At 43.3% G+C, this 22,828-nt stretch overlaps 1 protein-coding gene across 1 annotated transcript in view; it reads right to left on the reverse strand.

Annotated features, from left to right (window-relative positions):
- The window catches only part of TYRO3 (TYRO3 protein tyrosine kinase), a 287,406-nt gene that overhangs the window by 108,471 nt on the left and 156,107 nt on the right, over positions 1–22,828 (reverse strand). The window contains exons 6-7 of the mRNA XM_069732534.1: positions 18,954–19,069; positions 10,121–10,298 (exon numbers count right to left, since the gene is read on the reverse strand). Coding sequence (XP_069588635.1) covers positions 10,121–10,298; positions 18,954–19,069 — 294 coding nt within the window. The remainder of the gene's footprint in view (positions 1–10,120; positions 10,299–18,953; positions 19,070–22,828) is intronic.

Raw genomic sequence — 22,828 nt, forward strand, 5'->3', positions numbered from 1 at the left:
ATCCTCGGGTGACAGAGGTCTCCCCAGGTCGATTTCCCATTTTGAGAAGAATGTTGGATAACCCTGTAGTGCGGTCCTTCCTTCCTGGAAGATTTTATATAACAATGAGAAAGTAGTAGGGTTCGTTGATATGCAAAGCGTTTCAAAAGGAGTTAGTGGTCTACTAATATTGATTTGTTTAGCCAATGTATGGACAAAGCTCTTCAATTGTTCGTAAAAGAACCACGCGCCTGGGGGTGGTACCTCATCTTGGAATATTTCTTGAAGAGATTTTATCCCTGTTTGTTTGAGGTAGTCATGAATAATTGGTTTTGTGTCTCTCCTCTTGTTTATGTAGCTCTCTCTGTCTAGTCCCGCAGGAAAGGCAGGATTGTCATATATTGTGATCAGCGGGCCCGGGAATGTTGTGATCTGGAGGTGCTTACCTCTGCTTTTGATAAAAGATAACATGTTTCCGGTGAGAAAGGGCACAGGGATACCCGTCCCCCCCCTACCCAAGGACCACCTGAGAATCACAGCCGTTGAGATCATTTTGATTTTCTAAATATTTTAATTATGTAAATCTGGAAATTGTGATGTGCATTTGTATTCAGCCCCCCCTGGGTCAATACTTTCTAGGACCACCTTTCCTTGCAATTACTGCTGCAAGTCTTTTGTGGTCTTTCTCTACCAGCTTCACACATCTATTCTAGAGGCTGACATTTTTGCCCATTCTTCTCTGCACACTTGCTCTTGCTCAGTGAGATTGGATGGAGGCGCCTGAACAGCAACTTTCACTTCTGGTCACAGATTCTCAATGGGATTTAGGTGTGGACTGTGACTGGGCCTTTCACACACATGAATATGCTTTGATCTAAACCATCCATTGTAGCTCTGGCAGTTTGTTTAGGGTCGTTGTCCTGCTAAAAGGTGAACCTGTGCCCAAGTCTCAAGTCTTTCGCAGCCACTAACAGGTTTTCCTCCAGAATTGCCCTGTATTTAGCTCCTTCTATCTTCCCATCAACTGACCATCTTCCCTGTGCCTCCTGAAGAAAGCCTCCCCGCAGCATGCTGCTGCCACCACCATGTTTGACGATGGGGATGGGGTTTTCAGAGTGATGTAGATGTAGTTTTCTGACACATAGCAATTTGCATTTAGCCCAAAAAGTTTTACTTTGGTCTCATTTGACCAGAACACATTCTTCCACATGCTAGCTGTGTCCCCTACATTGCTTTTTGTAAAACTGCAAATGGGACTTTTTATGGCTTGCTTTCTTCTTGCCACTCTTTCATAAATTCCAGATTTGTGGAGTATAAGACTAACAGTTGTCCTGTGGGCAGGTAATACCACCTGAGCGATAGATCTCTGTAGCTCCTCCAGAGTGACTATGGGCCTCTTGGCTGCTTCTATAATTTGTGTTCTCCTTGCTTACAATGTCAGTTTAGGTGGACGGCCATGTATTGAATCTTTGTAGTTGTCCCATACGCCTTCCATTTTTGGATAATGGATTGAATAGTGCGCCATTAGATGTTCAAAGTGTGGGCTATTTTTTTTTTCATAACCTAAACCTGCTTTACTCTTCTCCACAACTTTATCCCTGACCTGTCTGGTGTGTTCTTTGGTTTTCATGACACGTTTTGTTCCTTAGTGATCTAAAACAAACCTCTGAGGCCTTCACAGAACAGCTATAGTTATACCGAGAATTAATTTCACATAGGTGGTCTTAATTTACTAATTACGTGATTTCTGGAGGCCATTGGTCACGCGGGATTTTATCTAGGGGCATCAGACTACAGTGAGCTAAATACAAATGTACATCACAGTACTGCAGTGCGCAGGCGCCGGGCCTTTCTGACGTTTCCCGACACCTGCGCACTGCAGTACTTTGCTCTGCCCTCAACAGGGCAGACAAAATGCGCCTGCGCCGGAGCCACAGCGTGAAGACAAGAATAGGACGTAATCTGATGAAGATAGGAGGCCCCGGACCGGACCGCGACACCCATCGGACCAGAACCGGACCGGACCCTGGGTGAATATAATTTAACCTGTTTTTCTCATCTTTTAGGATACGTAGGGGGCTTATCTACAGCATTACAAAATGCTGTAGCTAAGCCCCTGATGCCGGTGGGCTTAGCTCAACTTCCATTTTGGGGGTGACAGGTTCCCTTTAAGAGTTTCACTTTTTTTTCTTCTTGTTGTTATGGAAATCATTTTAGCATTTTTCATTGTCTGTTTTATACTTGGATACATAAGTTTTTTTCAATAACATTGTAAAGGATATTAAGTGAAAAAAGTAACACTTGTCTGTCTTTCATTTTTTTTTCTATTTTTCCATTAAAGGACAAAGTTTCACTAAAATTTGTTTTAACTTGTGTTTCCTTACTTTTGCAAATATTTTTGTTTATATGGGATTTTTTTTTTTTTTTAAACAGGATTGAAGTTTGAAACAGCAGTTTGGATGGGTGGTTTATTTATTTTTTTATGTGGTTTATTTATTTTTTTATGTCATTTATTTTTTCTTGCTTTGATTCAACAAGCTATACTTAGACTCATGCCTCCACTGTAGAGCTTTTTCTGCATCCACCAGTTACCTGAAAATCATATGATCTCCAGGACAGGAGGAGGAAGAAATGTTACCGTTTCCTAAACTGAATGCACCAGGTTTGTTTGGTTCTGTGTACACAGCGATCAGGAAGGCAGAGTTAGTAATAAACCATCTCTGCCTTCTCTATGGGTTATCCAGCCATCCCTGAATGCCGGCTCCCTGCTCCTTCAGACGCACGATCTCTAGGCAGCTGCTGCCTCTGCGAATAACTTCTAAGATGTCTCTTGCAGAGTCAAATGAGGACAAGACCGAGGTTATAAATTGTTGGGCGGTCAAGTAAATAGATGGGTAACAACGGTAATGTAAATAAATCTAATTCAGCCAAAAAATAATAAAATACCTTGCATCATGGATGTGAATATTATTAAATGTGGCACTCTAATAAAATCCAGAGAAAGTGTTTACGTCATCATATAAGATATTAACAAAACGACTGTGCAGTAAGACAGAAACTACAAAGACCCCGGGGAAACATGACCGATTTCCTGCATGTGCGCAGAGGAAATCTCAATAATTCTGCTTTCAGTAAACCGGAGTTATGTCGGCTCAGTTTGTAGGACACGGAAGTGCCGATTCCATAGAATTGCAGAAATATTCACATTCATTCCAACCGCAACAGTGTATCAGGTCATAAGAAAAATATGGATTTATCTTTACCAGCTTTTTAAAGAACAATTCTCATATATGATGCATACTGTAGATATAGAAACATGCTATTAGGCTATGTTCACACATTGGCTTTTTGCTGCCCTTTTTACGCAAATGTTAAGCTGCATTTTACACCAGCACCAGCGAAAGCTATGAGATTACAGAAATCTCATGCACACTGTGTTTATTTTCCTAACTGAATTGGAAAACTGCTGCGTTTTTGCAAACTGCAGCATGTCAGCGTTTTGTCAGCTTTTTTGAAGCGCTTTGTCACCCATTGAAAGCAATAGGTGCAAAAAAAGCAGGTATCAGGTCTATAGCATCATTTTTATTGGGTGGAATAAACTTTAATCATCATGCACAAGAGACAATAAAAAAGCAGCAAGTGCGCAGTAAAAAAACGCAGCAAAACCTGCTTTTTGTAAGCAGCTTCTTTACGACCAGGAGAGAAGGTTTTGCTTGCAGAAAAAAAAAAACACAGCAAAAATTCAACCTGTGAACATAGCCTTGAGGATTTTCATTAGTTTTTGAAAACTAACTTTAAAAGGGCATGTGTCAGCAGGAATATGCTGTCCGATGTGAAAGCGGCATAAAAGTAATGATAAGTGATTGGATGGAAACTACTGTATGAAATGCCAGCAAGTAAAGAAAAAAAAAAAATCAGGGATCAGGGCTTCTGCCTCTACTTTGTGTTGCCCTCAAAAAACGTAGCATAAACCAGGTGACAGGTTCCTTTTAAAAAGGTTTTGTCTGGTTTAGAAAATACATTTTTAAATACCTTCTCTTAGGGATTTTAAAGAGGTTGTCCAGGACTTTAACAGGACTTAGGCCCGACTTTCTGAACAGAGCGAGGATAGGAAAGGTAACTTTGCGGTCAACACAAAACCCTACAAACCACCACGCAAAGGGGGCAAAAAGACCCTCCGTACCGAACTAACGGCACGGAGGTACACCCTCTGCGTCCCAGAGCTTCCAGCAAGCACGAAAAAACGAATAAGCAAGCTGGACAGAAAAAACAAAAAGCAAAAGCGGAACTTAGCTATGCAGAGAAGCAGGCCACAGGAACGATCCAGGAGGAAACAGGTCCAAAACTAGAACATTGACTGGAGGCCAGGATCAAAGCACTAGGTGGAGTTAAATAGAGCAGCACCTAACGACTTCACCACATCACCTGAGGAAGGAAACTCAGAAGCCGCAGTACCACTCTCCTCCACCAACGGAAGCTCACAGAGAGAATCAGCCGAAGTACCACTTGTGACCACAGGAGGGAGCTCTGCCACAGAATTCACAACAGTACCCCCCCCCCTTGAGGAGGGGTCACCGAACCCTCACCAAAGCCCCCAGGACGACCAGGATGAGTCATATGAAAGGCACGAACAAGATCGGGAGCATGGACATCAGAGGCAAAGACCCAGGAATTATCTTCCTGAGCATAACCCTTCCACTTAACCAGATACTGGAGTTTCCGTCTTGAAACACGAGAATCCAAAATCTTCTCCACAATATACTCCAACTCCCCCTCCACCAAAACCGGGGCAGGAGGATCAACAGATGGAACCATAGGTGCCACGTATCTCCGCAACAATGACCTATGGAATACGTTATGAATGGAAAAAGAATCTGGAAGGGTCAGACGAAAAGACACAGGATTAAGAACCTCAGAAATCCTATACGGACCAATGAAACGAGGTTTAAACTTAGGAGAGGAAACCTTCATAGGAATATGACGAGAAGATAACCAAACCAAATCCCCAACACGAAGTCGGGGACCCACACAGCGTCTGCGATTAGCGAAACGTTGAGCCTTCTCCTGGGACAAGGTCAAATTGTCCACTACATGAGTCCAAATCTGCTGCAACCTGTCCACCACAGTATCCACACCAGGACAGTCTGAAGACTCAACCTGCCCTGAAGAGAAACGAGGATGGAACCCAGAGTTGCAGAAAAACGGCGAAACCAAGGTAGCCGAGCTGGCCCGATTATTAAGGGTGAACTCAGCCAAAGGCAAAAAGGACACCCAGTCATCCTGATCAGCAGAAACAAAGCATCTCAGATATGTTTCCAAGGTCTGATTGGTTCGTTCGGTCTGGCCATTAGTCTGAGGATGGAAAGCCGAGGAAAAAGACAAGTCAATGCCCATCCTAGCACAGAAGGCTCGCCAAAACCTCGAAACAAACTGGGAACCTCTGTCAGAAACGATATTCTCTGGAATGCCATGTAAACGAACCACATGCTGGAAGAACAATGGCACCAAATCAGAGGAGGAAGGTAATTTAGACAAGGGTACCAAATGGACCATCTTAGAGAAGCGATCACAAACCACCCAAATGACTGACATTTTTTTGAGAGACGGGAAGATCTGAAATAAAATCCATAGAGATGTGTCCAAGGCCTCTTCGGGACCGGCAAGGGCAAAAGCAACCCACTGGCACGAGAACAGCAAGGCTTAGCCCGAGCACAAATCCCACAGGACTGCACAAAAGAACGCACATCCCGCGACAGAGATGGCCACCAAAAGGATCTAGCCACTAACTCTCTGGTACCAAAGATTCCAGGATGACCAGCCAACACCGAACAATGAACCTCAGAGATAACTTTATTCGTCCACCTATCAGGGACAAACAGTTTCTCCGCTGGGCAACGATCAGGTTTATTAGCCTGAAATTTTTGCAGCACCCGCCGCAAATCAGGGGAGATGGCAGACAATTACTCCCTCTTTGAGAATACCCGCCGGATCAGATAAACCCGGAGAGTCGGGCACAAAACTCCTAGACAGAGCATCCGCCTTCACATTTTTAGAGCCCGGAAGGTACGAAATCACAAAGTCAAAACGGGCAAAAAACAGCGACCAACGAGCCTGTCTAGGATTCAACCGCTTGGCAGACTCGAGATAAGTCAAGTTCTTATGATCAGTCAAGACCACCACACGATGCTTAGCTCCTTCAAGCCAATGACGCCACTCCTCGAATGCCCACTTCATGTCCAGCAACTCTCGATTGCCAACATCATAATTTCGCTCAGCAGGCGAAAACTTCCTGGAAAAGAAGGCGCATGGTTTCATCACCGAGCAATCAGAACTTCTCTGCGACAAAACAGCCCCTGCTCCAATCTCAGAAGCATCAACCTCGACCTGGAATGGAAGCGAAACATCTGGTTGACACAACACAGGGGCAGAAGAAAAACGACGCTTCAACTCTTGAAAAGCTTCCACAGCAGCAGAAGACCAATTGACCACATCAGCACCCTTCTTGGTCAAATCGGTCAATGGTTTAGCAATACTAGAAAAATTGCAGATGAAGCGACGATAAAAATTAGCAAAGCCCAGGAACTTTTGCAGACTTTTCAGAGATGTCGGCTGAGTCCAATCATGGATGGCTTGGACCTTAACAGGATCCATCTCGACAGTAGAAGGGGAAAAGATGAACCCCAAAAATGAAACCTTCTGAACACCAAAGAGACACTTTGATCCCTTCACAAACAAAGAATTAGCACGCAGGACCAGAAACACCGTTCTGACCTGCTTCACATGAGACTCCCAATCATCCGAGAAGATCAAAATGTCATCCAAGTACACAATCAGGAATTTATCCAGGTACTCTCGGAAGATGTCATGCATAAAGGACTGAAACACTGATGGAGCATTGGCAAGTCCGAATGGCATTACTAGATACTCAAAATGGCCCTCGGGCGTATTAAATGCAGTTTTCCATTCATCGCCTCGCTTAATACGCACAAGATTATACGCACCACGAAGATCTATCTTGGTGAACCAACTAGCCCCCTTAATTCGAGCAAACAAATCAGATAACAACGGCAAGGGGTACTGAAATTTAACCGTGATCTTATTTAGAAGGCGGTAATCTATACAAGGTCTCAGCGAACCATCCTTCTTGGCCACAAAAAAGAACCCTGCTCCTAATGGCGACGATGACGGGCGAATATGCCCCTTCTCCAAGGACTCCTTCACGTAACTCCGCATAGCGGCGTGCTCAGGCACAGATAAATTAAACAGTCGACCCTTTGGGAATTTACTACCAGGAATCAAATCGATAGCACAATCACAATCCCTATGCGGAGGTAGGGCATCGGACTTAGGCTCATCAAATACATCCCGGTAATCAGACAAGAACTCTGGAACCTCAGAAGGGGTGGATGACGAAATAGACAGAAATGGGACATCACCATGTACCCCCTGACAACCCCAGCTGGACACCGACATGGATTTCCAATCTAATACTGGATTATGGACTTGTAGCCATGGCAACCCCAACACAACCACATCATGCAAATTATGCAACACCAGAAAGCGAATAACCTCCTGATGTGCAGGAGCCATGCACATGGTCAGCTGGGTCCAGTACTGAGGCTTATTCTTGACCAAAGGCGTAGCATCAATTCCTCTCAATGGAATAGGACACTGCAAGAGCTCCAAGAAAAACCCACAACGCCTAGCATACTCCAAGTCCATCAAATTCAGGGCAGCGCCTGAATCCACAAATGCCATGACAGAATAAGATGACAAAGAGCAGATCAAGGTAACGGACAAAAGAAATTTTGACTGTACCGTACCAATGGTGGCAGACCTAGCGAACCGCTTAGTGCGCTTAGGACAATCAGAGATAGCATGAGTGGAATCACCACAGTAGAAACACAGCCCATTCAGACGTCTGTGTTCCTGCCGTTCAACTCTGGTCAAAGTCCTATCGCACTGCATAGGCTCAGGTTTAGGCTCAGATAATACCGCCAAATGGTGCACAGATTTACGCTCACGCAAGCGTCGACCGATCTGAATGGCCAAAGACATAGACTCATTCAGACCAGCCGGCATAGGAAATCCCACCATGACATCTTTAAGGGCTTCAGAGAGACCCTTTCTGAAAATAGCTGCGAGCGCACCTTCATTCCATTGAGTGAGTACGGACCACTTTCTAAATTTCTGACAATATACCTCTATCTCATCCTGACCCTGACACAGAGCCAGCAAATTTTTCTCTGCCTGATCCACTGAATTAGGCTCATCGTACAGCAATCCGAGCGCCAGGAAAAACGCATCAATATTACTTAATGCCTGGCGCAAGGGAAAATGCCCAATCTTGAGGGTCGCCACGCAAAAAAGAAATAATAATTCTCACTTGTTGAACTGGGTCACCAGAGGAGCGAGGTTTCAAGGCCAGAAACAGTTTGCAATTATTTTTGAAATTCACAAACTTGGCTTTATCACCATAAAACAAATCAGGAATAGGAATTCTTGGTTCTAACATAGGCTTCTGAACCACCAAATCTTGAATCTTTTATACATTTATAACGAGATTATCCATTGAAGAGCACAGACCCTGAATGTCCATGTCCACACCTGTGTCCTGAACCACCCAAATGTCTAGGGGAAAAAAAAGGCAAAACACAGTGCAAAGAAAAAAAAATGGTCTCAGAACTTCTCTTTTCCCTCTATTGGGAATCATTAGTACTTTGGGCCTCCAGTACTGTTATGGTCTGGTAATTCAGTACCACAATGGAAATAGAAGTCAGAGCACATACAGTGACATGACAATAACCCAAAAACATAGAACGAGCTCTGAGACGTGGGAACTCTGCTGACCGCAATCCCTAATCCTCACCAACCACACTAGAGGCAGCCGTGGATTGCGCCTAACGCTCCCTATGCAACTCGGCACAGCCTGAGAAACTAGCTAGCCTGAAGATAGAAAATAAGCCTACCTTGCCTCAGAGAAATACCCCAAAGGAAAAGGCAGCCCCCACATATAATGACTGTGAGTTAAGATGAAAAGAGAAACGTAGAGATGAAATAGATTTAGCAAAGTGAGGCCCGACTTTCTGAACAGAGCGAGGATAGCAACGGTAACTTTGCGGTCAACACAAAACCCTACAAACCAGCACGCAAAGGGGGCAAAAAGACCCTCCGTACCGAACTAACGGCACGGAGGTACACCTTCTGCATCCCAGAGCTTCCAGCAAGCACGAAAAAACTAATAAGCAAGCTGGACAGAAAAAAACAGAAAACAAAAAGCAAAAGCGGAACTTAGCTATGCAGAGAAGCAGGCCACAGGAACGATCCAGGAGGAAACAGGTCCAATACTAGAACATTGACTGGAGGCCAGGATCAAAGCACTAGGTGGAGTTAAATAGAGCAGCACCTAACGACTTCACCATATCACCTGAGGAAGGAAACTCAGAAGCCGCAGTACCACTCTCCTCCACCAACGGAAGCTCACAGAGAGAATCAGCCGAAGAACCACTTGTGACCACAGGAGGGAGCTCTGCCACAGAATTCACAACAAACATGTGCAGCAGATCATTCAGGGGTCTGGGTCTTGAGACCCCACCAATTGCTCAGAAAGCAGAATGGCCGAGCTTCTGCATCAGCACGCGTGTGAAACTTTATGTATAAAGTCTATGAGCCTGAAGGAAGGGTGTCATAGATATTGTACTGTGCCTATATAGTAATCTGTCCGCACTCAGTTCAGCATCTATGTGTTGTATAGTATATTTTGGGGGTGATCTGTGGGGGGTCTCAAGACTTTGGACCCCCAATGATCTTCTAGGAAAGCACTAGATATTAAAAGGACTCTCTCAGCCCAAACTGACATGATAAAATAATCATATAGCCCCTAAAAAAATCTCACATATAGTGGTCTGATCGCTGCATCCATTCTGCAGAAATCAAATATGCTAATTAGGGTGTTCAGCACATCCTGGGCGTGGCCAAGAGGCTCATTGTACCGCTTGCCTCACTGGTGATTGACGGCAATGGCTTGCCTGAGTTTTCTCTGCCGTCATTGCTCTCTCCAGGCCAGACAGTGCTGCCAGTCTACGCCATGTACCCTAAAACCTTTGCTAGCGTTCTTTATAGTGGACTCCCCACCCCTTACCGGACTCTAGTGTCTGGAAAGAGAGCCAGTCGGTGAAATCCGATCTTCCCACTTCATTGGCGCACTGCAGACGGACACTGTAATTGCTCAGCGGCTTAAGTTCATCTAATACAACGCTGTAAGGGGGAACGATAATATTCTGCGAATACATTTCTCGTTGATCCTGTTGTAGCTGAACCTATAAAAATATAAGGAAGCGCTTGTCAGAAGAGACATCAGAAAAACAGATGACAGACGGCGGTAAGGGGACAGAATTGAGAACGGAGCGATAAAATGGTCTTTTCGAGCTACCCATTACACTATTGTTTGGAGTTGTATGGTTCCTAGTGTCTTGGTGCATGAATGTTTTCTAGATTTTGGCATTTCTTTCTTGATGGCAGAGCGAACCTGCAGTAAGCTGGAAACCATTCTGAGTACGGATAGGAAATTACTCTTCTGGCCATTGATTGGCTTTTATGGTTATTTATCCAGGACAGGATGCCAATGCATCACATTGCTCTAAGTGCTTGGCACAGGAAAGAGGCAGCGTTGGTATGAGATCAGTAATATATATATATAACAACATTTTATTTTCCAAAAAACTGTGCCTTAAAGGGATTATCCAGGACTTTGATAACGATGGATGGCTTATTGTTATGAATATCAGATCAATGGGGGTCTGAATCCCATTACCCCCAATGTTCAGCTGTAAGCCCCACCATCTGAATGTAAAGAAACTGAGAAGCTAAAACACAACAGGCGCGAGCTACTATCAGCTGATTGGTGGTTGCTGGTTATAGGAGCCCCGCGATTGTCAATGATGCCGACGAGGGTATTTTCAGTCTGACCTTGACAAACAACGGATCTCATTCGGGCTAATTATTCTATGTGGCTGTGCAAATGTCCGAATATTGAGTAAAAAAAATAAAAAAATAAAAAATGAAATCGCACCACACTTGGCCATGCAAGTGAATAAGTCCGTGGCATGGAAATCACCGGACTGCACTTGGATGGCATCTGAGTGCGGTCTGACTCTGATCAAATAGCGATCAGCATAATTGGCCCAATTATCTTGGACGACATAATCTATGGTCATCTGCACCTGCCCTTAGGATTAGTCATCAATATCAGAAGTAGTTCTCTGGAGCTTTAACCTTTACCCAGAACAGATCATCAATGTCTAATTGGTAGGGCATGAACTTAACCAACAAGCCCATCATCATAGTGAAGGGGCAGCAAGCTTGTGTGGGGGGCTTTATGTGCTGCGGCCCCTTCTCAGTCCCAATAGGCAGGAATCTTGGACAACCTCTTACGATCATATATTGATGGCTTATCCTAAAAGCCTTTTAAGATGGGCAGAGATTTTGCTTAATGATCATTCATAAGAGAACGCTTATTCTTCAGCAAAAAATTTTTGTCAGCAGCACATCTTTTAATACCTGGATGTCCTGATGACAAAATGCAAACTGTTAGATTTCTGCCCATAACAAGTGCCAAGTGCCTAAGTGAATCTTAAGGGATATGTACAGATTTATTTTTAATTGTTCATTTGCTTCCTGATTGCAAAGTTACGTACGTTTCTAAATAGTCTTGATTAAAAATTTACTACTATTTTGCTGCTGCAAAGAATCTGAATGCTTTGGCAAAACTGATACAAATCTGTCAGAGTTCCTGCTCCCTTGTCGTCTTCTATCAGTGTTAGGGAAGGTGAGAGGGTTGTACACAGATACCAAGAACAGAGAGAGAGGAAAGCATCCACAGTCTCAGGGAGAGCAGAAAAAAAAAACACAGGCTATGGATAAAGAGAAATGCACAAGAAGGATATTAGGGTATGTGCACACGTATCTGTGAGTGCTGCGGATTTTTCCGCAGCGGAATTGATAAATCCGCAGTGCAAAACCGCTGCGGTTTTTCCTGCGGATTTATTGCAGTTTCTATTGCAGATTCCGCTGCGGGTTTACACCTGCAGTTTTCTATTGGAGCAGGTGTAAACCCGCAGCGGAATCCGCACAAAGAATTTTCATGCTACGGAATGTAAACCGCTGTGTTTCCGCGCGTTTTTTTCCGCATGTGCACTGCGGATTTAGTTTCCCATAAGTTTACATTATACTGTAAACGCATGGGAAACTGCTGCGGATCCGCAGCGTGTGCACATACCCTTAGTTGTGCTGGTACTGGAACTAATTAAGACAGCAGGAAACACAAAGACCTCATATCCAGCCTATATTACTGGGAGGGACAATCCTACAAGGAGAAAATCAGAAACTTGCATCAGGTTGCAGGGCCAGCGCAAGCACCCGACGCACCCGGGCAAGTGCCGGGGCCCTAGTAAGACGGGGGGGGGGGCATTTTGACAAGTGTGACCAACTATGCAGCATCAATAGTAAAAAGAAATAATGTTAAAAATAATAAAAAAAAATAAAAAATTGTGCTATTCTCACCTTCTGGCGGCCCCCGCAGCCTTCCCGATCCTCGCGATGCTCCCGGCAGCTCTGTTCCCAGTAATGCCTTGCGAAATGACCCCAGATGATGTAGGATCACGTGAGACCGCTACATCATTACAGGTCATTGTCGCAAAGCATCACTGGAAACGGGATCTGGCGGGAGCGTCGCTAAGGCCTGGGCTGGATTTGGTGGCCGCCAGAAGGTGAGTATATAACTATTTTTTTTTTTTAACAGGGATATGGTGCTCACACTGCTATATACTACGTGCCTGTGCTATATGCTACGTGGGCTGTGTTATATGCTACATGGGATGTGTTACAGTTGTGGCCAAAAGTATTGACACCCCTGCAATTCTGTCAGAGAATACTCAGTTTATTCCTGAAAATGATTGCAATCACAAATTCTTTGGTATTATTATCTTCATTTAATTTGTCTAAAATGGAAAAACACAAAAGAGAATGAAGCAAAACATTGATCATTTCACACAAAACTCCAAAAATGGGCCAGACAAAAGTATTGGCACCCTCAGCCTAATACTTGGTTGCACAACCTTTAGCCAAAATAACTGCGACCAACCGCTTCCGGTAACCATCAATGAGTTTCTTACAATGCTCTGCTGGAATTTTAGACCATTCTTCTTTGGCAAACTGCTCCAGGTCCCCGATATTTGAAGGGTGCCTTCTCCAAACTGACATTTTTAGATCTCTCCACAGGTGTTTTATGGGATTCAGGTCTGGACTCATTGCTGGCCACCTTAGAAGTCTCCAGTGCTTTCTCTGAAACCATTTTCTAGTGCTTTTTAAAGTGTGTTTTGGGTCATTGTCCTGCTGGAAGACCCATGACCTCTGAGGGAGACCCAGCTTTCTCAAACTGGGCCCTACATTATGCTGCAAAATTTGTTGGTAGTCTTCAGACTTCATAATGCCATGCACACGGTCAAGCAGTCCAGTGCCAGAGGCAGCAAAGCAACCCCAAAACATCAGGGAACCTCCGCCATGTTTGACTGTAGGGACCGTGTTCTTTTCTTTGAATGCCTCTTTTTTTCTCCTGTAAAGTCTATGTTGATGCCTTTGCCCAAAAAGCTGTACTTTTGTCTCATCTGACCAGAGAACATTCTTCCAAAACGTTTTAGGCTTTTTCAGGTAAGTTTTGGCAAACTCCAGCCTGGCTTTTTTATGTCTCGGGGTAAGAAGTGGGGTTTTCCTGGGTCTCCTACCATACAGTCCCTTTTCATTCAGACGCCGATGGATAGTACGGGTTGACACTGTTGTACCCTCAGACTGCAGGGCAGCCTGAACTTGTTTGAATGTTAGTCGAAGTTCTTTATCCAACATCCGCACAATCTTGCGTTGAAATCTCTTGTCAATTTTTCTTTTCCATCCACATCTAGGGAGGTTAGCCACAGTGCCATGGGCTTTAAACTTCTTGATGACACTGCGCACGGTAGACACAGGAACATTCGGGTCTTTGGAGATGGACTTGTAGCCTTGAGATTGCTCATGCTTCCTTACAATTTGGTTTCTCAAGTCCTCAGACAGTTCTTTGGTCTTCTTTCTTTTCTCCATGCTCAATGTGGTACACACAAGGACACAGGACAGAGGTTGAGTCAACTTTAATCCATGTCAACTGGCTGCAAGTGTGATTTAGTTATTGCCAACACCTGTTAGGTGCCACAGGTAAGTTACAGGTGCTGTTAATTACACAAATTAGGGAAGCATCACATGATTTTTCTAACGGTGCCAATACTTTTGTCCACCCCCTTTTTTATGTTTGGTGTGGAAATATATCCAATTTGGCTTTAGGACAATTCTTTTTGTGTTTTTTTCATTTAAGACTACGGTAATTAAATGAAGATAATAATAACAAAGAATTTGTGTTTGCAATCCTTTTCAGGAAGAAACTGAGTATTATCTGACAGAATTGCAGGGGTGTCAATACTTTTGGCCACAACTGTATATACTACGTGGCTGTGCTATATACTACGTGGCTGTGCTATATGCTACCCATTTTGCACTTTTATAAATGTTCCACGTTAATACTTTCTAATGTTTACCTAAAAAGTTTTCCATTAAAAAATCGTCATTCAATGTATGCAGTTTTTTATTTGCAGCAAGTTCAGCTAACAATAAAAAGTCTACCGGTAACTGAGGAAGAGGGCGTAAGTGACAAAAATTGGCATATTGAGGGTTGACTTATATAAAACCCCTCTGCTGTGTGGTATTGTAGAATTTACAATAGCTATCACTCATGTAAGAAATGAAATCTTGCATTGTGCTATACCTATAGTTCTCTGCTGTATCTGTGCATCATGAATCGTGGTATGTGTTAAAGGAAAGGGGGGGGGGGGGCACTGAGACTCTTTTGCCCGGGGCCCTCAAAAACCTGGAGCCGGCCCTGTCAGTTTGCAAACTATTAGTGGGTCTGAAAATGAATGAAGGACTGATGATTGCAGAAACTTAATGCAACTACCGGTAACTAAATGTAAGCATTAATATATAAAATAATGTTTTCAATGTCGCAGGTGTCTGTAGGCTTTACACAATGCATATGAAAGTTGTCATTGAGCTAAAGGGCCACGCGCAAACTGTTGGCTTAAAATAAAGTGTACAGTTGCTGCATCGTAAAATTGGGAATTAATTGGTACAAGTCATAAAATTACTTTATTTCAGTACCAAACCACATGCGGTCAATTAATTAAAGTGCAATTTAAGGCTTTTTAATCAAATATTTTTCTCAGTCGGAATTAAATCAATGACCAAGATATGAAATAGTCACTGTTGACAGAACATACTAAAAATGATCAAGAGCTACAGATATGAAAATCACTCCTGCTTGGCCTAAATTCTGTACTCCATGGCTTCAGCAGAAAAACCTATTATAAGACTGCAGGAAGTAAATAGCGAGCCATGATAATAAGGGTAAAAGTGCTAATCCGCTTTCGGACACCAGGGCATTTCAGGAATGTAGTGAACCTTTGGAAAATGTAGAATGCGAAGTTGTCAGGTCACTGTAAAAAAAGTTTTAAGGCCTGAGGGAGCAATTCAAAATAAACCAGGTCCACATGTACCATATATCTAGAGAACGGCTGAAATTTACACACTCAATTCACTTTTTTTTTGGAGGGAGGGATGGTTTATCCGGATCTTTTATTAACAAAAAACAAGCAAACAAAAAAAAGACATAGAAGTATGATTTCTTTTCAGGTAATAGCGCCACTCTTGTCTGTGGGTTATGCCTGGTATTGCAGCTCAAAAATCAATAGTAAAGAGGTTTCAGTTTAAAAAAGTGGAAAAAAAATGTGAAGAAGTAGTCCATTTTCTGATGGCACATTTCCTACAGGTAGTTTACTGAAAGACGTGAACAGGACGGCATGATGAACCTTTATTTATGATATGTGACCTGTAAGGCTGCCGAATCAGAGAAACTACAGCAAAGTCAGGTCTGCGGCCAAGTCCCATTTACTACCTTAATCCACACAGCCTGAAATATTAGTCCAAGAAGATTAGATGTGTCCACTTCCTACAACGCCATGAAATCCTTTTAAAACTTCTCTTTTCTTTATAGTAATAAAAATTATTATTATGTTTTATCAATATGCAATACAAAAAAAAAAAATCACGAAAACTTTTTGTTTGGCTAAACAACCCCCTTAGTTTTATGTTATTGTATTGTTAGAAGAATTTGTAATCAGAAAAAAAGATAAAACATTCAGGAGCTGATGTTTCGGTTGTTGCAATGTGAAATCTAAAAGTATTTTTATCCTCAAGATGGCTGCATGAGTCAGAAACATAAAACTCTGAGTCAGCACATCCACTGAACCACAGCTAGTTTGGAGGAACAAGAACACATTACCTGCTTTTTGTCTGAATCTAGAAATACGGTAATTACTTCTGTATTATGTGATACATAACTGTGACGCAGAGAAATCAATCGGGCTTTTATGTCACAAACGGTTTTATCTTCCCAATTCAGGCACCCTGCAGGTAACTCCGTTTTCTTGGGACTCCGGAGATGCATTTAATTTAATCTCCTGGGAAATCATTACTTTTACACAGGTGTCCAGCGCCGCACTTCCCTGTGACGTTACCGCTCTGCAGACTGGCCGGGTCACTATGGGCTCTGCAAAGAGTGTGATTGCCCTTGGCCCATTCTCAGAGTGGGACCCATCCGGATCTCTGGGCAATCGCCGCTGTATGGATAATCAATACAGTAAAAGTGGTTGTCCGGCCTTAGAGTGTCTGCAGACTTGTAGCCTATGTGACTGCACACTTGTGAATCCTCACATCGCGCGCACTGCTCGCTGTCAGGATTCTCTGTTGCCTACTGAGGAGTGGGCAGTCATGTGACCACACGCAATTTGCATTCTTCAAGCCTCATTCCAACTAGACGTGTCTTTTCTAATTTAATACACTTGCACTTGAGCGAAACCCCCGAACGTCTAGTCGGCACATGACCGCATGTGTGCAAATCAAATACTTGCAGTCAAGTGTCCAGCGTTTCACGATCTGGTGAGGATTTACAAGTCTGCGGTCTCCTTGCTCTACTACTCTCCATTCAGTAGTCTGCATATCACTTTATGTATCAGTATGGAAGGGGCACACAAAGGGCATCAGCGTCCCAGCACAGGTGGCATGATGATGTTACCACGCCATTCCGCCTGCCCCAGGACACTGGTTCTTCTTGTGTACTTGTGAAAATATGGAATTAGATGAAAGTGGGTTTCTCTTGCTTTTGTTTTTTTGGGAGATCACAAACTGCATTTATAGTGTCTGGGGGGGGGGGTAATTTTACTGTCTAGAGGGCATTATTACTATGTAGGGCAAGTGGAGTACTGTCACTGTGCCACTGAGCAGGTGTAGTAATAGGAACAAATATGGCAGAAATAGGATCAAAATTGGGGTATCATCAGTCTGGGAAGTTTCTGTAGGTTGGGAACATTGCTGGCAATGTGAGAAGTCAAATGTGTCTGTATTATAAAATCTAAAGATGAACTGCGGCTGGAAGAAGTTGTCCGCTGTGCGTCACCTTCTATAACTGTGCTGTAGTCACTTATTTGGCTTTCTGAAATGGTATCCACCACTATCTAGTCACTGTCTGGCGGTAATATTGGTTTTGGTATTGTGATTTTTATTTTCAGCAACAGCATTGTCATCCAATGAGGTGCCCAACAGTGAGGAGCGAACGTGCTGGGATAAGGTGTTATCTGAGCATGCTTGGGTGATAACCAAGTGTCTTTGGCGTGCTCGAATAATAAGTTTGAGTCCCAGTGGCTGCATGTCTCACAGGTGTTCGACAGCCACAACACATGTATGGGTTGCCTGTTTGTTAAGTAATTTGTGTTATTTCTGTCGAACAGTCACGAGACATGCAGCCGCAGAGACTCAAATTTATTATTCGAGCATGCCGAAGACTCTCGGTTAGCACCCGAGCATGCTCGCATAAAATTTTTATCCCAGCACGTTCTGTCATTACTAGTGCCCACTAATAACCATTATAATTATAGTGCGTCTTCATAATTGCCAGCATGGATGTCTAAGTTCGGGGCTCATCAGATGTGTTTTACCCTCCGTACTGAGCCATAGCTACGCCCCAGTATAGACCACCTAACGCAAATGTATAGCACAAGGCCCTCTCGTTTTGAAAAGATTAAATACATGTTTATATATTAATTAGAAGAAGGCCCAATGCTCTCGCATCGGGAGGGCGGTAATGTCACGATGGGGGCAGGCTTTGCAGCGTTGAGAATCTCTCCCCCCATGTGCTCACACACCTATCCACTCTCTTTCCCTATGTGCTGACTTCTCCCATCCGTGTTCTCTTCTTTGACCTGTCTACCCCATGTGCTATGTTCTTCTCCTGTACAAAGATGGCGGCGGTCAGTAAATCATTCGGCTGATCCCGGCGGCGTGTTTGCAATGGTGTTCGCTGGTGGTACCCTGCAAGGGGCTGCGTATGGCGTATACTGTGTGTGTGTTTGTGTGTGTGTGTGTGTATGGTGCGACGGTGTTCCGTTGGTGGTACCGCGCAAGAGGCTGGTACCACCAGCAGTTTCCATATTGAGACACCCATCACTTGGGTGTCCCAATATGGTAGTCAGTGAACTTCCGCTGCTTGGAATTCTGGAATCAGAACACATCTGAACGGAACAGGATGTGAAGACATTACAAGGTAACTATATATTAAGATAGTTTAGACTTGAAAGATTAAGAATTCTGTGATTGAGCACACTTCAAGAGCATTGTGGGGCCTAGTGGTATCGTGGAGCCTAGTCGCATCGTGGAGCTTAGTTGCACTGTGGAACTCTTGTAGTTCTTGTTGCCTTTACTCAGAATAACCTTTCATAGTTGTGAAAGTTGCATCCTAAAATAGTGCAACCTTAATAGCAGAGCTTCAGAAAGCTGCAATTTACCTGCATTGTGCAAGCAAGGAGCGGAGAATAGTTGTCAAACCCTGGACTCCAGGTCACTGCTGCCATGCTGCTCTTCACCTCATCTACTCTCAATTTGTATGGTGGATGTGGCAGTCCTGTAGAAGAGAAAAATGGATATTGAAAACCAGATCATGTGATATGTTATTATATTTCACAACATGAATAACATTGTTTTGGATATCAACTAACACATTTGACAGTAGACATATAGCAGAAAGTAATAAAGCCTTGGTGCTCCCTCCAAATGGGGGTTTATGGTCTGGGTATGTATGAGCAGGTCTACATGGTCTCTGATTATCGGTTTCTTAAATGTGTAAGATTAAACAGAACTACAGATTTTAACTTGCCAATAAAAGGATTTTGAGTTCCTTGAGAATGTTAAGAAGGGTGTCCTAAAGTCCACAGAGAATGGAGCGGTAGCGAGCATGAGTGACCACTGCTCCGTTCACTGTCGACAGCAGTGAGGGTCACACAAGCTCGCTACCGCTCTCATCACACATTGTGTAACCTGTTCTCAGAATTCGTGTGCCTCTGGAAAGCAGGACACATTTGTTTGAGTCTGGCTAGAATACATAGTTTTGTATCATCTGCAAATATCGATATTTTACTGTGTAAACCTTCTACCAGATCATTAATGAATAGGTTGAAGAGAACAGGTCCCAATACCGACCCCTGCGGTACCCCACTGGTCACAGCGACCCAGTTAGAGACTATACCATTTATAACCACCCTCTGCTTTCTATCACTAAGCCAGTTACTAACCCATTTACACACATTTTCCCCCAGACCAAGCATTCTCATTTTGTGTACCAACCTCTTGTGCGGCACGGTATCAAACGCTTTGGAAAAATCGAGATATACCACGTCCAATGACTCACCGTGGTCCAGCCTATAGCTTACCTCTTCATAAAAACTGATTAGATTAGTTTGACAGGAGCGATTTCTCATAAACCCATGCTGATATGGAGTTAAACAGTTATTCTCATTGAGATAATCCAGAATAACATCCCTCAGAAACCCTTCAAATATTTTACCAACAATATAGGTTAGACTTACTGGCCTATAATTTCCAGGTTCACTTTTAGAGCCCTTTTTGAATATTGGCACCACATTTGCTATGCGCCAGTCCTGCGGAACAGACCCCGTCGCTATAGAGTCCCTAAAAATAAGAAATAATGGTTTATCTATTACATTACTTAGTTCTCTTAGTACTCGTGGGTGTATGCCATCCGCACCCGGAGATTTATCTATTTTAATCTTATTTAGCCGGTTTCACACCTCTTCTTGGGTTAGATTGGTGACCCTCAATATAGGGTTTTCATTGTTTCTTGGGATTTCACCTAGCATTTCATTTTCCACCGTGAATACCGTGGAGAAGAAGGTGTTTAATATGTTAGCTTTTTCCTCGTCATCTACAACCATTCTTTCCTCAATATTTTTTAAGGGGCCTACATTTTTAGTTTTTATTCTTTTACTATTGATATAGTTGAAGAACAGTTTGGCAGCTTTAATTAGTTTTTTAGATAAAGTATTTTTCTCCCTATAGTTTTTTAGAGCTTCAATGGTGCCATCCTGCTTTAGTAGTGCAAATGCTTTCTTTTTACTGTTAATTGCCTGTCTTACTTCTTTGTTTAGCCACATTGGGTTTTTCCTATTTCTAGTCCTTTTATTCCCACAAGGTATAAACCGCTTACAGTGCCTATTTAGGATGTTCTTAAACATTTTCCATTTATTATCTGTATTCTTATTTCTGAGGATATTGTCCCAGTCTACCAGATATATATAGTACGTGGGCTGTATTATATAGTACATGGGCTGTGTTATATACTCCATGGGCTGTGTTATATACTCCGTCGGCTGTGCTATATACTACGTGCCCTGTGTTATATACTGCGTGGCTGCTATATACTGCGTAGGTTGTGTTATATTGCATGTGGGCTGTGTTATATACTGTTTGGGCTGTGCTATATACTGCGTGGCCACTGTTATATAATGCGTGGCCTGTATTAACGCATCGGGTATTCTACAATATGTATGTATGTATATATATATATAGCAGCCACATAGTATTTGCTATATACTACGCGGCCTCTGCTATATACTATGTGGCTGCTATATACATACATATTTTAGAATACTCGATGTGTTAGAATCGGGCCACTATCTAGTATAAATAAATATATATATATATATATATATATATATATATATACATATGTATACACACACACACACTAGATGGTGGCCCGATTCTAATGCATCGGGTATTCTAGAATATGCATGTCCACGTAGTATATTGCCCAGTCACGTAGTATATTGCCCAGTCACGTATTATATTGACCAGCTACGTAGTACACAGCACAGAGCCACGTAGTATATTGCCCAGCTACGTAGTATATTGCCCAGTCACATAGTATATTGCCCAGTCACGTAGTATATTGCCCAGTCACGTAGTATATTGCCCAGTCACGTAGTATATTGCCCAGTCACGTAGTATATTGCCCAGTCACGTAGTATATTGCCCAGTCACGTAGTATATTGCCCAGTCACGTAGTATATTGCCCAGTCACGTAGTATATTGCCCAGTCACGTAGTACATTGCCCAGTCACGTAGTACATTGCCCAGTCACGTAGTACATTGCCCAGTCACGTAGTACATTGCCCAGTCACGTAGTACATTGCCCAGTCACGTAGTACATTGCCCAGTCACGTAGTACATTGCCCAGCCACGTAGTACATTGCCCAGTCACGTAGTACATTGCCCAGTCACGTAGTATATTGCCCAGTCACGTAGCATATTGCCCAGTCACGTAGCATATTGCCCAGTCACGTAGTATATTGCCCAGTCACGTAGTACATTGCCCAGTCACGTAGTACATTGCCCAGTCACGTAGTACATTGCCCAGTCACGTAGTACATTGCCCAGTCACGTAGTATATTGCCCAGTCACGTAGTACATTGCCCAGTCACGTAGTATATTGCCCAGCTACGTAGTACACAACACAGAGCCACGTAGTATATTGCCCAGCCACGTAGTACTGTATATTGCCCAGCCACGTATGTAACAGGTTAAAAAATAAAAAATAAACATACTCACCTTCTGAAGGGCCCCTTGTAGTCCTGTCACCTGTGTGCGGTGCATGCGGCGGCTTCTGGTCCCAGGTTTGGTATGAGCGCAGGACCTGTGATGACGTCGCGGTCACATGACTGTGACGTCATGGCAGGTCCTTCTCGCATAGCATCCTTAGCAATGGAATCTGTCGCTTGCACTGCCGAGGACAGGACGACACGTCGAAGGGTGAGAATAACTTTTTTTTATTAGTATTATTTGGAACAGTAGATCTTTTTACTATTGATGCTGCATACGCATCATCAATAGTAAAAAGTTGGTCACACAGGGTTAATAGCTGCGTAACACCGTGCTCCGGTAACGCTGGCATTAACCCTGTGTGAGGGCTGACTGGAGGGGAAGGAGCAGCCATGTTGCCGCTGGACTGCGCCCGTCGCTGATTGGTCGTGGCAATGGTCGTGGGCGTTTTGCCATGACCAATCAGCGACTTGAATTCCATGAGACAGAGGCCGCGACCAATGAATATCCGTGACAGAAAGACAGAAGGACAGACAGAAAGACGGAAGTGACCCTTAGACAATTATATAGTAGATATACAGATAGATAATAATACTAAATAATAATAGTCTTTAATTCTATAGCGCCAACATATTCCGCAGCGCTTTACAGTTTAACAGCTTAAAACACAACAGTCATAAATAACAATGTTAACAATATAATAATTAAAGCAACACAAGACGACCCTGCTCGTGAGAGCTTACAATCTACAATGAGGTGGGGGAGA

This window comes from Ranitomeya imitator, chromosome 1, assembly GCF_032444005.1.
Source record: "Ranitomeya imitator isolate aRanImi1 chromosome 1, aRanImi1.pri, whole genome shotgun sequence".
NCBI classification, from domain to species: Eukaryota; Metazoa; Chordata; class Amphibia; order Anura; family Dendrobatidae; genus Ranitomeya; species Ranitomeya imitator.